The sequence below is a fragment of the Sesamum indicum genome, linkage group LG7 (genome assembly GCF_000512975.1).
Source record: "Sesamum indicum cultivar Zhongzhi No. 13 linkage group LG7, S_indicum_v1.0, whole genome shotgun sequence".
NCBI classification, from domain to species: domain Eukaryota; kingdom Viridiplantae; phylum Streptophyta; class Magnoliopsida; order Lamiales; family Pedaliaceae; genus Sesamum; species Sesamum indicum.
In genome coordinates, this window is record NC_026151.1 from 6,104,482 (window position 1) to 6,120,718 (window position 16,237).

General features: G+C 34.6%; 1 protein-coding gene across 1 annotated transcript; it reads right to left on the bottom strand.

The window, feature by feature from the left end:
• LOC105166495 (protein CUP-SHAPED COTYLEDON 3-like) lies at nucleotides 1–3,159 on the bottom strand (the record flags this gene model as incomplete). Its single annotated transcript, XM_011085872.2, is given in 3 exon segments — nucleotides 1–759; nucleotides 1,071–1,354; nucleotides 2,979–3,159. Coding segments are annotated over 3 exon segments (1,155 nt in total).

The window sequence follows — 16,237 nt, forward strand, 5'->3', positions numbered from 1 at the left end:
TACTGGCATACAGGCAGAGAGGTCTATACTGATGTGAAGCAAATTAGTTTATATCATGCTTCATATATATTAATATCTCCACAAAGAATCCAAATCTGAAATATTGGGACTGAAAGAGAGATCTTCCTCGCGTTCTTGATCGAATGGGTTCTTGCTTTCATCAATGTCTCCCAGCTGGGACTGAAAAGGGGTTGTCTCAGTGGCCATTTCAGAGATAAGTCCACTGTCTTGATGGCAAGCTATGGAGTTGTTAGGTGTAAAATGCTTCATTTTACTCAACTTCTCAGGCCCCTTCGTACCTGCATCAGGTGCAGGAATCCTTAGATTTACTTGATAATCTGCTCCTTTGAAGGGAAAGTCTGCCAAGATCGTCGAAGTACTGATGAACTCATCTAGGAGCTGGTAAACAAGAGATGGTGATGAATGATGAGGAACCATTGAATTGGAGTCAACAATCTGAGGGCAGAAAATGGGGTTTGGTTCCTGATTATGGGGACTAGAAAAGTATGGGTTGTGGTCATTTTGCAATATTTGTGATTTAGGGTTTATGAACATCAATCTTGGTGAGGAAATATGTGGTTCCGGTTCATGTTCATGAGTTGCAAAACTTGAATTAGGTCTTTCCTTGGTGAAGTTATACTCTGTCAATGGTGGCAGTGTAGGGCTATCCAGCGTAGTCTTTCTTGCTAGTTCTACATGTGCTGGATCTGTTCTGATTCCTTTGTGCTTGTGGAAAACTCTACAGACAACCCATTCTTCCTGGCATCACAAGGTAATGTACAAAGTTAGAGTATTTTATTGGTAAAATCAATACCAATTACTAGGAATGAATTACTGCATTTTACCCCTCTGAGAAAAGATAACATGACCCTCTAAATTTTCAAAAAATAAGCTCATTCTCGTCTGCAAGGATCGTGGGATCACGTCACCGGTTTCTTTTTTAAAAAAGAACTCATCATTAGGGTTTTTTGACCTAGCGATGTATATTTTGATATTTCCAGACACGGATAGCTGTGACGGTGAACAAAAATATAATAAAAGATTCACGATATTATTCTAACAAAAAGTACCTTTGCAGAAATAGATAAGTTGAAATTAGAAAAGTCGCCCTCCAATCTGTATTCATGCATGATCCAATTGGTTTTCTGGCCTTTAGGAGCTCTCCCTATGTAGAAAACCAGAGTCTTTTTCATCCCAACAAGGCAACTGTTTCTTCCCTTGTGAATCTCCTTATCTTTGCCAGTAGCCTTCCAGTATCCTGACTCTGTTGCCCTATTAGTTCTCATGCCTGTTGGGTACTTTCTGTCTCTCTGCCAAAAGAAATACCACTCTTTTTCTCCCCTCTTTGCCGTCTCTGCACATTAATCATTAGTACAACAAAACATGAGTCAATAAATATAAGACAAATCAACAAACATTTACAAACACCTATTTTACTTAATTTAGATGTAAAACGGGAACCATCGATTGGCTGACACACTCTCAGCCCGTCAGCCTACTGAACGTGAGAATTGCCTTGATGGACACACTGAATTAGTCCGGAAATTACAACCAGTTCGAAAGGGAAATTTGCTCGTCTATAAGATATGATCCCTTTTTAAATTTTTATTCCATTTGAATGGAGTATCAAATCCGCGCATTAATTTCTAGTTCAAATGTTATTCCATTTAATATATGCACGTCATGTTTATCAAGTACAATGATTACATTATTTATTTTAAAAAGAAAAATTATATATATACAAATCATGTATGCATTAAATAGAAAATGTAATAAAATTTGAAACAAAAACTCCACCTTCTACCATGGTTTAAAGTTGTGGTATCGAGGATAATATTGATGAGTATTGTTCGGTGTATTGGAATATTATAGAGCGATTCGGAACAAAATATTATACAATCCTCAAAAAATTCCCAAAAATTAGTAAAATTACCAAAAAAACAAAAGTATAGGTATCACAAATTACTACATGATATTATAAACCAAAATTTTTATCATATCAAGCATCCATAAAATTAATTATAGAAGTGCTTGAGAAATTAATACATAAGTTTAAAATATATATACAAAAATGCAACTGCATAATTATTTATAGTTTAAGCAAGATTATTTTGTACGACATTAATATTGATGAAACATGGCACTCGACTTGTTAGAATTAGGCCACAAACTAATGATTAAATCATTCAGTGGCTTCTGCAGCAGGCTGAGACATTAATTATTATCGCGATGGGCACTGGAACTATTCCAACTTTAGCTATAAGTTGCTCAATTAAACTGCTTAATTATTAAATCTACAAGCGGTTGCAAGTTGCTTGATGATTAATTGTGTGAACAGCATGAAAAATTATCTATCTTTATACAGAAATCATCTCAACTATCGCATCAGTCACCCGATAAAATCCGATATTGTCGACGATATATCATATTCAAGCGCTAATATCATTATATCGACGATACCAAATAATTTCAGAGAATATAAAAGATCAGACGATTATATATCAGACCGACACTAGCCGATCCTAATACGTAACGACCGATACTTGATCGATGCCTTCTACTCCTCCTTTCAATTGTTTGTTTCTCTTCCACCACATGCAAAACCAGCAACTTTGGTTATTGAATCAGCTACTCGATTTCAATGGAAATTCTCATCAAAATAACAATACTAGGTACGTCTTGTTAACCACTTGAGATAGTTCATCGCCAAACTCATTAAATCCAATGATCAATCTTCATCAATAATCTCAACCTTCTCATTCTATTACAAGAAAATTGGATTCAAAAGACTGAAAGATATAGAACAAGTTCAAGTCTCAGAAAGAGTCACGAAATCAGCTTTAATCCTCCTCTTAACAGAAAATAAAGAGCTGGCTTTTCAACACAACTTGACATATATATACATATAAATCCATCAACCATCCATGAGGCAACTAAAGTTAAAGAAAAAGATGAAAAGGGGTTGGAAGAATTATTACTTGGCAAATCCCAGGGCTCACACTTATTGAGATGGGCTTCAGCTATGGCCAAGGGTGCAAACCGGGTGTCCATCACCTTCTTGAGCAGGTAGTGAATGATGATCTCCTCATCGGTGGGATGGAATCTGAATCCCGGCGGCAGTCCTGGTGCTGCCTGTGTTACCATGCCATCTGCTTCCATTTTTAGCAACACAGACTGATTATGTTTGGAACTGTCAATTATATATATAGAGAGAGAGTTGGGGAAGGTTTCTTGGGGAGAAAGGAAAATGTTGGAGAGAGTTGTTAATTATTTTAATTAGTATTTGTTAACAAGGGATGGAACCTGTTCGAGTTTTATAATATATATATATATATATGTAAGTTGTCAGTGAGAAATGGTGGAAGAGAATTCTTCTGTAAGTTTTTAATATTCGTCTAACAACGAGCTCATTCCAGTAGTCTCTTTAAAGTTTTTTACCAATTTTTATAATAAATTAACCAAAATACCCTTTTAATATGATTTATAATTTTATATATTTTTAAAAAATTTAAAATATTTTTATGGACTAATAATCTCCATGAATTATTTATTTTCCCCACGCTCAATTATTTTGTATTTTTTCAAATATTTTTTTATTTTTCAAAAAATTTCAACAAGAATGAAGTAGTATTGTCAACTAATCATCTAAAGACTGCAAAATTTTTTTTTTTTTTTTTGCAAAAGATATTTATAAAATTATAAATAATAAAAAAATATTCATAATTATGTCAAATTTTAAAAAAAATAACTGTAATTTACCGATATATATATATATATATATAATTGATTGTTGAAGGTTTTGTCAAACTGAGGAGTTTAGGGTGCTGCTATCATGCTGATTCTTGCGTACATTGTGTATGTGCGTGTCAAAATACATTAAAGCTAACGCGGAATGCTATGGACAGTGACATCTAGATTTACATTGTGTATTTTAATCGTGTATTTTTTAAATTTTCATGATTTTAGTCTTTTTTTTTAATTGGAGTTCACCTTTCTCACCTGTGGAAGTGAACTTTGATGAAAAAAATGACTAAAATTGCAAAAATTAAAAATATTTGAGATCAAAATACTATTATAAAAAGTTAAAAGACGAAAATAATAACAAAAATGAATTAACAGGAACACTTTCCTTGTCGTTGTAGGGGAATTGTTATTTTCCTTGGACCTCCGTAGATTCCATAGACTATCCATATGTGGAGATTTCTACTAAATAGCTATTCCTTCTGCCAAAAGAGTTGTTTGCCATCGACATTTGCAGGCCTTGACACCACGCGATTGCAAGCACATATCTTTAACACGCCATGGACTGCTTACGACTCTTAGATGGTATAACTTGATGGTCCCTTAAAAGACAGTTTCTGAGCAAAGCCATTCTGCAATTCTTGTAAGATCTTGGCCTTTCCGTCCATCGAAGTTCATGATTCTTGCCTCCAAGTCATACAGACTTGAGCCTAGTAGCATGAAAAAGAGAATGTCTGAATGGTCTTGGAGCTGAAATTCTTTAAATCATGCAAGCAACAAAATGAATCTAAGAATCGTGCGACAAGGAAAAGTCTGTGAATTCATCACTCCAAGGCGCCAAAAGGAACTTAACCAATGAGAGAGGCAAGATCTCTTCGCTTGAACACATACCTTATTTATCTGAAAGAAAAGATTGTGGCTTTGGAAAATATGAAGACTCAAGATGAGATTTGGCAACTTTCAATTTGTCTATGTGACCACTTTGCAGTTATTCATCATTTTTTATTACTCTCCATTGCTTCAACTTTATTTAATGTAAACGAATATTGTACAAAATAAAATGTCCTTTTGAAATTCATCTTGTGTGTTTTCTTAAAGAAACCTCTTTCTTTCATTTATATTGATCCCAGTTACGAACAACTGCAGGCATGTCACATAATCAATTGAAACTTGAACACTTATTCAATTTGGAGTTAAAATTGGCTAACTTTTAAAACATACTGGTTCATTCTCCTTCATTTTGTTTTTTATTCTTTTCTTTTTTGGAGAAGCAGCAAAAAATGGCATCGCCATGTTTTTTGGTGTCATAGCAACGCAGCTATGTGAAGCAACACGGCGTGGCATGCCAACATTGATTGGCATAAGAACATGACCTACTCGTTTGCTCTGTTTCTCTGCTAATTTTTTTTTTTTTTTTTTGGGGGGGGGGGGGGGGGGGAAGATGAATTTTTCTTAAGTCCATAGGAACATGATCATGTAGTGGTATTTCTTTTGTATTTTTTTTTTTTTTTTGGAAGAATAAGTCTTGTGTAGGATATCAACAAATTTGCTTGCAAATATGACTGAACTTGAGCAAATATATGCAAGCTCCCTACGAACCCCGTGAAAGAATCAAGTTAAAAACATAGTTCAAAGAAATTTGAATTTTCTTCTTCATATAACAAGGGGGTGGTATACATAGTTTATACTCAAATCCGTATCACAACTAAAATACAATTTAGGCTCATGTATCAATGAGCGTGTTCTTCATAGGTTAGTTATACATGGGACTAAGGTAGTACTTTTGATTTGGGATGATGGAGGGTGCATGTTCACTATCTTCAAGTTGTGCAAAGAAACGTCTCCAATCTCATCTTTAGAGATATCTATCGGAAAACTTTCATCAACACTAACATGGTTACATGCATGAAGTTAATGCTTTCATCGTCCATGGGTTGTTCCACTTTGGGATCTTGATTTCTTAAACACAACTAGCCACTTCAAAACTCAATCTGATAGCGACAAGTGTCATTGTCCATCCAGGATAGCTCATTGCTTGCATTATGTTGCCTTTGACAAGTCTATTGAGCTCACTAAGAACTTGGTTTAGGGTATGTTCTTTGGCTTTTGCACAATGCAATGTTGTTGGATGGACGATGATTTCTATCTCTTCTTCATTTGAATTGCTCTTTGAATCATGATATAGTCTAGCGATATGATGTTTCACCTTGAGTGGCCTATCGAAAGAGATAGGCATAAATGGGATCTTGCTTCCTTGACCCCAGGATAGATTCAAAGGTTTGATCCTTGTCACTTTCTTATGACTCATTTCTTTCATTGGGGGAGTTATTTTTTTCAATTGTTGCGCAACCATCTCAAACACGTTCGAACACGAATCCTTATTTGGGGGGTTGGGGGTTCTTAAATTGCTAGATGAAGTCTCATTTACCTTATCCTAGTCATCCAAACACAGAAGTGTGAGAAACAAGAGACCTAAGTTGGTTAGACCTAAGACGTAGTTGTCATTTAGCCGTCGACTTCCATCACATGTATTATGTAGCTACACACTTGTCCTTCTATCTCATGTGTATCCTCATATGTTCATCTAAAGTGTAAGCGAGCGTAGGCTTGGTCGACAAGAAAACATTATTTTCTTATTTTATGTTGCATTTAGTTAGTTCGTGGATTCTTTTTCCGATCAACTTAGGATTTAATTTGTTGAGTCGGGATGGAGCAAATAATTCATACCCTAATTTTTCCAAGAGGTGATATGCTTTTGGGCTAGATGCGTTCTATATTTTTGTGTGTTGATCTTTCAAAAGACTTGAGATCAATAGGTGTAGATCGATGATAAGAATGACTAGTTCAACTTAGCACTTTGAAGGTCATTTAATTTCGCATCTTTTAACTGCTTGATTCTTTTTTAACAGTGGCGTAGCATGGTCTTTTGATGAGTTTTCTTCGTCTATATCATTTGACCAAACCACGTATCCGAATATTGGCAATAGACTCACGATTCCCATTGGTTGGGGCTTCATCAATGGTCAATTTCCCGAGCTCTTCATCACTGATTGCTAAGGCAATAAGACTGACGTACTTCCTTGTTGGGCCTATCAACTAGAATCTTTGAAAGCAAAGTTTCTTGCATTCGCCCCAGAGTCGAGGTGGAGTTTGGCATCAACAAAGTATGATGGTTCAACGAAAGATTTCATATTGGCATCAAATTTCATGATTTTTGCATTTTTTATATACTTGAAGTATCAGTGTAATATCGAAGGCACAATTCCATTTTCATGCAGTCATGGTCTTCCTAACAGCATGTTGTAAGATGTCATTACATCAACGACATAAAATGGAGTGCTTAACTTCAGTTTTCCGATGGTAATGTCATATTGAATCATGCATCGCCCATTGGCTCTCTTGTTTGAAGCCTTGGATAGTTAGGCGGTTGCATGATAAGTTCTCCATGGTTATGCCAAATTTCTTCATGGTGGATTTCAATATGATGTTGACTGTAGATCCACCATTTACGAGTATGCAATTGACTTTTCGTCCTTGTATGAATCCTACGGCAAAGAGTGGTCAACTATTGGGCTTTCATCCGAAGGTCAACAATATCATACTGGCTTTTATAATTAATGCGATTCATATATAGTATGATAGGTTAAATAATGCCCAATGTTGCAGGATGTATAGGTAGTCCTTGACCAGCGTATTAGATATGTCATTATTAAGGCATTCTTCGGCACTAAGATGGCCAAAGGAACCTTGATCCATGAGCATGAAATCCACATGCTATCCATTGTGGAGAAACTTGAGGACTTGCAAGCAGGGATCGATAATGACACACACACACACACACACACACACATATATATATATATATGATCCTTTAGTTTCTTCTTCCATCTTACGACATTTTCACTGAGGTTGTCAATACAATAAAAACATCCCATACCTGTACCATAACGCCAGGACCTAGCTTCTCTGCTCTTCAGGGACATGATAAGCGCGCCAATAGTGAATATAACTGCGAGTAACCCATTAATATAAAGCCATTCAAAATGGTGTATCTCTTCTGTGGCATTTTCACCTTCTGGCATGCTAAATTCACTCATCACACCTTGTGATTCAATATTACTAGTTTATAAACACAACTCCAAAAAGGCTAGGATAACAAGGAAGAGGATAAAGATAAGAAAATACAAGGGAAAAAAGTACCTTGATGGCCTCCTGAATGAAAAGAACTGTGATTAACATGCCAAAAAGTTTCCCTACCACCCTTGTAAATCTTGTGATAATGGTACAAGCGTTAAAAATAGCAAGAAGAAACAACATCAAGGTCGTCCAAAAACAGACCCTGTTTAAGTAAAAGAAATCTTGTGTACATATTAAACAGATCAAAAAGGCCACCTGACTTTCTAACTAATCAAGTTGAGTTTTGCTTACCACCCAGCCCATGCTAAATACAGTTCTTTACCTATCCTGCTCTTGGCAAAATCATACAAGTAGTGGTACATTATAATGGTTGGTTCTGCAACTCCTAGAATCAACAATGGCTGCCTACCGAAAATCACTTGTCGTAAACTTTAACATAAATGGGCTTACGAATCCCATCCATGAGCTGATCAAAATATTATTCCAATTTGAGGCAACGACTAAGAAGTCAGGGTCAACGATCATTTTTAGGAAGACTTCGACCTTGAAAGTAAAAGGCAAGGGGACTGAACACTAGAGGAGGAAGAAAGGTAAGGGCAAGGCCCTAGGTAGAAGTTGGCAAAGGAAATAGGAACGTGGCAGAAAGCGGGGAGGGAAAATGATATGTACTTTAACTGCCATGAAAAAGGACACTGGAAGAGGGACTGTCCTAAACTACAGTCATGTCAACATACGTTTGCAATTGAGGTTAATATGATCACTAACACTGCTGCTTGGGTATTAGATACCCTATGGAGCTCACATATGTAGTCTGCAAATGATGGGAAAAAATAGAAGGTTAAGTAAAGATGAAATGGTCCTAAGGCTAGGCGACGACAAGGTTGTTACAAAAACTGTAGGACTAGCAACTTAATCATTTATGATCATGTCAGGATAGAATTTACGAATTGCTATTATGTTCTGAGAATGATAAAAATATTGTATCCATTCTCTTGTTGGACGAGCTTGGACTTAAATTTCTAATCAATAAAAACTATTCTTTTATAAACAATGTTTTCCACATCTACTTGATAAATTGCGTAATGGTCTCTATATCGTTCTTTAGTATAATATGATTATGACTGCTCAACACAAACATAAACTAGATAATCAAGATAATATACAGATACAACATGCTAGTGTCTCATATCTCTCAAGATAAGATGAGGAAGTTGGACTCAAAAAATTTAGAAATAGACAATTCAAATAACCTACCAGCTTGAGTCCTGCTTGAAAGGAAAAATAACTAAGAAGCCCTTTATAGAACAAAGCCCACTAACCAGTTGTCTGTAGGATTTGATACATTCATACGTCTATAAATCATTAACTACACTGGCCAAAGGGGGGTTCACCTACTTCATAAACTTTACCGATGATCACTCACGGTATGGTTATGGTTATATTTATTTAATAAGTTACAAATCTGAAGCCTTTTGAAAGGTTGATGAAGTTAAAACTTGAAATGAAGAACCGAGCTGATCTCAAAATTAAAATCCTTCAATCGGATTGAAGTAATGATTATTTAAGTTGAGATTTCTTGGAGTATCTAAAAGATAATATGATTCTCTCTCAGTGGACCCCTTCTAATACACCATAATTGAGCAGTGTATCTGAAAAGAGATAATCAAATTCTAGTTGACATGGTTCGATCCAAGATGAGTTTCACTGAGTTATCAATGTTCTTTTGGGGGTATGCTCTTGAAACGACGGCCAAGTTGTTTAACATAGCGCCTTCTAGAGTGTAGCCCAGATTCCATATGTGATATGGCATGGCAAACTTGCACCTACAAGTATTTTAGAGTATGGAAAAGTCCTACATATGTTAAGAAACTAGTAGGAGATAAGCTGGACTCAACATCTAAGCTTGTGCAGGCTTAATCATATATTTCTAAAAAAATTATGGGGTATTATTTCTTTAATCCCTCATATCAAACATATTTATTTCAAGAAATGCAGTATTCTTGGAAAAAGGTATTTCAATAGATAAACAATATGAAGAGTTTTCTCCTTAAGGAGTGAAGTGAAGCAGCACCTCAGCCATAAACCACATCATAATCTGTCCCACCCCTTCCTACTAATAACACTCCAATTATGAAAGTCAAGCGGAGTACCTCACAAACCTGAGAGGTACGGACTCTTTTGTCTAATCGATCAATTCGATGTAGATCCAAATACATACAAAGAAGCAATATCGAACATCGATTTGGGAAAATAGCTTAAGGCCTTAACTTTAAAATGAACTCCATAAGTTCAAATAAAGTTTGGATCTTGGTAGATCCCCCCAAAGGTGTATAGCCTATTGGGTGTAAATAGGTTTACAAACGAGAGCTTAGAGCTGACGAGGAGGTGACAACCTTCAAGACTAGACTTATGGACAAATATTAAACTCAACGACTAGGAATCGATTTTGAGTAAACTTATTCACCTGTGATGGCCAAGTCCATCCAGATATTACTAACTATAGTTGCATGGTATGACTATGAAATACGGTAAATAGATGTGATAATGGCCTTCCTTAATGGATATGTTTAGGAAGGGATCTGCTTAGAGCAACCGAAGGGATTCACATCTATTAGAAAAGAGCATAAGGTGTGTTGTCTCAAAAAGATCCATTTATGGACTAAAATAGGCTTCTATAAATTGGAATAGTAGTTTTAACAAAGTTGTACAAGGTTATAATTTTGTCAATTACGACTTTCCTTGTCTATAGTAGATAGTTAGTGGGATCTTAGTGGTTTTCCTAGTATTTTATGTCAATGACATCTTGCTCATGGAGAATGATGTTAAGATTTTGAGTGACGCTAAAGAATGGTTATCCACATAATTATCCATAAAGAACTTGGGACAGACTTCCTACATCTTAGGCTTTAAGATTGTTAGGGATAGATCAAAGAGTGTGTTGACAATGACCCAAACCTCTTATGTCGACAAAATCTTGAAAAGATTCAAGATGGAGAATTTGAAACAAGGAATCCTTCTCAGGAAGCATGGTGTAAAACTTTCCAACAATCAGACTCTCAGGACTAATAAGGAAGTTAAAAAGATCTTAGACATTCCCTATACGTCTCGTGGGCAATATACAATATGTTGCCTAGTGCACTCGATCTGACGTGGCGTACAATTTGAACATGACGAACAGATATCAGGCGTGTGTTGGAAAGACACTGGACTACTGTCAAGACAACTCTTAAGTGATTGAGAAGGACTAAAGACTTGTTTTTTTGTGTAAGGTGGTGGAGAATTGATTCTGAAAGGTTGAGTGATGCTAGCTATCAGTCTGATACGGAAGATGCTAAGTTTCAATCTAAATTTATATTCATGATGAATGGTGGTGTGGTATCTTGGAAAGTTTCAAACAGGATACCACAACAGATTCCACTATAAAAGTTGTATACATAGAGGTTTTGAAAGCTGCTAAAAAGCAATTTGGATGAAAAACTACATCCAAGAATTGAGTATAGTACCTAGCATTTCCGAGCCAGTGGTTATCTTCAGCAATAACAATGGGAATATAGTGCAAGCGAAGGAATCAAGATCTCTTCATAGACCCAAGCACATTCTTATTCAGAGAGATGGTGGAAAGAGGTGACGTGCCTATGGACCACTTCACATTGGTGGAAAACACTTCAGATCCACTAATCAAATCAGTTTTGCAGATTGCTCATACTTAGCATCTTGGAAAGATGGGTCTAAAGAAAACGGGTGATTGGCTTTAGATCAAGTGGGATTGTTAAAATATGTGACTAAAAAGCCTATTAGATTGTTGGTATTGTAATATGTTCTGAATAATTTCTTTTATCATAGAATATTTAATTATTGAATTTAAGCTATATTCGATGGCATCACTTTGTTGTGTTAACTTCATATGTATTTTATTTTACTACTTTACATCACAACAAAGCTCGTAGACCAATTGTAAAATCAAGGTAGTTGGGTTGCGCATTAGATGGCAACTATGAGACCAACTAATGATGGTTAGATTTGAAACGTTTCAAGTCGAGAATATCGAGGCAAGGCATTTTACTACTCTATTGAGACTTGCATTAATTGTTGTATTTATTAGATTAATGTCGTGTTTCATCAACGACAGATGTGGGATGTCTATGTAATTTTAGTGGGTGGTTGACAAGGGTTGCCAAGCCGACTGAACTGCCTAGCAAGAAATCATCATATGGAAGCCTATGAGGTTTGGTCGGTATGACTAGTACTCCTCGACTCCGATAGTACGGAATCTAATATTCAAACTTGAGAAACTACGGCAGTCACAAAAATGTGATGGTTGTATCTTGGATCTGAAAAGAGATGATTGTGCCTTTAATGTGATCGTTATAAGTCTTGTCTAGTGCAGTCTAAACATATAATAAGGATGGCGGCTTCCAGGATAGCATTCTTCGTCTGTTCATACGTGATAGTAAGATCTCTTTTGTGCGCTCTAAAATGCGTTTAAGCTCCCCAAGTCTATGGCCAAAGCAAACAGTGGAATAGAAAATAATTTTCTATATAATCCATGGAGTACACGCGTTTAGAGTTTTGAGCATAGCTGTCAAGTTTAGGATCAAAATCAATGCCTAAATCCTTGCCCTCGACTTAGATTGAAACACAGCTGATGGAAGAACTTATTTGTATAGTACTTGGGAACCTAAATGTTCACACCAAATTCACCTATTCTCGAATGTCATGGACCATTGCTAAATGGCCACCCATTGTGATGGATGCTTTTGGATAATGGTTAATCAGGAGCAATTCATTAATTATGTTAGACACAAATTCAAAACTAGTTGAGGGTGAACCTAAACAGTCATACACAAATCAATATGAAAGTAGCAGAATTAATTTGAAATTAATTATAGAATATACAAATTAATTTAGAAAATAAATAATTGGATCATTAAATGGGAAGATCCACTTGATGGATGGTACAATAGAATTAATTAAATCCGAATCTGCACAATTAAATTAATTTGATTATTCTAATTATGGTTAATGCAATAAATTAGATTAATTAATTGATGGAGATGGGATCAATCTATTTAATTAGATTGAATAAATAAGTTGAGCTACTTGTTGAATATTTAACTGATGAGATTGATTGACTGTCGGGCATATGGACAAGCCCAATCCATGAGCAAGGGAGCCCAAACCAAGGAGGAGTTGGAGGCTCCTCTTGGGAAATGAAAGTAGCCAAGAATAGGACCCAAAGGCGCCTCATTCTCGGCCACCGCTAACATCATCATGACTAGATTCATGATGTTTGACTTGGGTGTTATGGCAAGTCATAAACGTCAAGGCTTGGTTAGCTTGATTGATTCAAAGTTAACCTGCATGCTATGGGAACACACAATTACCCCATATGTAAGGTGAATATGCATCTAGCAATCAATCACCTCTCATCTCCTTACACCCCTCCCCCCTCCCCCCTCTTGTGTTCTTGTACAATATTCAAATTGAACTATCAATTCGGATTATCAAATTGACAGTACAAATCCGAATTCATTTCTTCAGTTGAGAGAGCACGAGTCATCTAGCAATAGTCTCATGCATACCGCTTCCGTTTGTGTGGTATGGACAAATAATAGTCTCATGCATGAACGCAAATCTGGAACAATGCTAGTACCCGAGTTAAAAATCAAAAATGAAAAAGTAAATTCAATTTACAGTCATATATTGTTTCTCAATTTTCTCGCGTAAACCACTTATGGATGTTTGTTATTTATTCATTTTTACATTATTAAGTGCCGAACATCCAAGCGATACACCTCTTTGATCCGATATTAAATTTAATTTTAAATTCCGTCTTCCATTACTTTCTCTTATTCCCGGGCACGTAGGGTTCTTTTTACAGACTTGTATATACGGATTGATTTTCCCTTCCCTTGAATCTTTCGAATTAGACCCCCAAAATGGTATCTCCTTTGTTGTATTGAGGAGAGAAGGGTTGGGTTGATTTGAACATAAGTGCAAAAGATGATGATGGGGTCGTGGCGATGAAGAAATGCAGCTAAGAATTTTATACACAATTTTTTAAAATAATAGTAATTATTAAAATTATAAAATTTTATTATTGTAACAAAATAAATTTCATGTCACTTGATATTTTTTATCCTTTATTTTCTACTTTTTTTGTAGTGAGTAAAAATAATTATAATAATTTACACTTTGCACTCCTAAACTATGCATAAAGTGCATTTATACTCTGAACTATAAAACGTAACAAAATAGTCCCTCATGATATACGCTAATTTTTTTAGGATGAAAATGCCCTTATTATTTACACTCTAAAAATATCTCTATATATGATCATTCTCCTAAATGTAATATGAATTATTATAATTTTTTATTTAAAATAAATACTATCCAAAATTTATTATTTTATACTGAGTATAAAGTCTGTATAAACTCCATAAATTTATAATTCTTATATTTTACATAACTGGTAAAAGATTTACATAAATTTTTCTTGTGTTGTTATATATATTGAATTTTTTTAAAAATAAATTATCGATACAAATTTAAAAATATATGTTCCAAAATATATATGGAACGTATATATATTGTAAAATATACAAATGTATAATATAATTAATTCTATATTTTTTGAAGTAATGATATGATAAGTTACATAACATACTTCTTCTATATTAATATATGCATTATATACTTACACATATTTTCGTGTATTTTTTAACATAATTTATTTATTTTGTAAAATATATTTGCATATATTGAGTCGTAAATATTTTTATGTTCCATAATTTATAAAAAATTATAAATATTATTTTTAAAATAAAATATTTAATTCATGCTAAAAATATATAGTTTGGGGAGGATATTTAATAAAATATATTTTAAAAAATAAAATAAAATATATAGTTGTAACTAAGAAGGGTATTTTTGTCCAATTAATATCAAATTATTTTATCAGAAATGTCTTTATTACTTTTCATCTTCACGAGTGTAAATGAAACAAAATGCATAGTTCAGGAGTGCAAAATATATTAAATCCTAATAATTAATCATATCCTAACACATCACAAATATAATAATAATTTAATCTGTCAGTCTATCATCCCATCTCATGCGGTAAACATGGCCTAAATATACCGAACTTAATAAACGTAGTCCGCAATCACACTGTGAACAAAATTTAATTCTACAATTAGATATAGACACCACATTTAGTCCTATAATATTTCGAAAGTGACATATTTAGTTCTAAACTGGTCGATGAGACTGAACGATTAATAACACTGTGTTCCACACGTCTTTTGAGGCATGTGAGATATGTATTTTGGGCATAAACATAGTAACTCTTGAGGGATTTCATAGATTAATGTTGAAGTAAAAAGAGGGTATTAATTCATGGGATATTGAATGTATACATGCATAGTAGTTAAGGCAAAGGTGGATGATCTATCTACTACTGATCAAAGAATGACGACAAAGTAATATTGAAGATGCATGAGAGGGAATAAATGCAGATGGTCCCTCCTTGAAATTTTTCCAAACAGGTTTAACTGTAACAAGAGATCCACTCCCCAAAACCCTAATATGACCTTCTCATTTTAGGACCACCATACACACTCTATCCAATGTTCAAAAGTTTAGGGTTCTCACACTAAATTAAAGTAGAAAAAATGCCTAGAATCAACATAAAGTACGTGCCCACTCATTTTAAACCCCTACCCCTCTTTCTGTCTTGATATGGCTTGTGACTCGATCGATATCTTGTTGTGCGAGGTATTGACCTCTCTGATTTATATGAGCCTAATGATTTTTTCCTGAAAAGGCATCTCGCTAGGGAGAGAACCCTTGAGGCTTATAAGCCACTCTTAAGCTCCTCATATACAATCAATGTGAGACGCTTGCCTCCATCATGTTCTAAATCTAAAAATCTTTTTTTATTTTTTTAATTTATTTTTGAGAATGTTGAATAAAGGTTAGATATATCTTGAAATAGAAATTATTTTCTCATATGTACTTTTAATTAAAGTAATTATATGAGATCACTAACTTATGGTTTAATTAATTGATGTTCCTTATACCATACAATTAGCATATCAATACAAATATATATATATATATATATATATAAAGGAGAGATTGATCGGGTAAGTTTGTGAAGCGCTACAATTCTTAATATTAAGATGAAAAGAGCTGATTGAAAAGAATTCGAGTCGAAAACCTCAATATTCTCTCAAAATCTAAGAAAGATCTAAAAAATAGTTTGAGACTATGGATATAGGTTAAACTATATACCTATGAATTAGAACTCTTAAACTAAAAGATGGACAAGATCTCTCTTTGTTGGGGCTCTACTCGA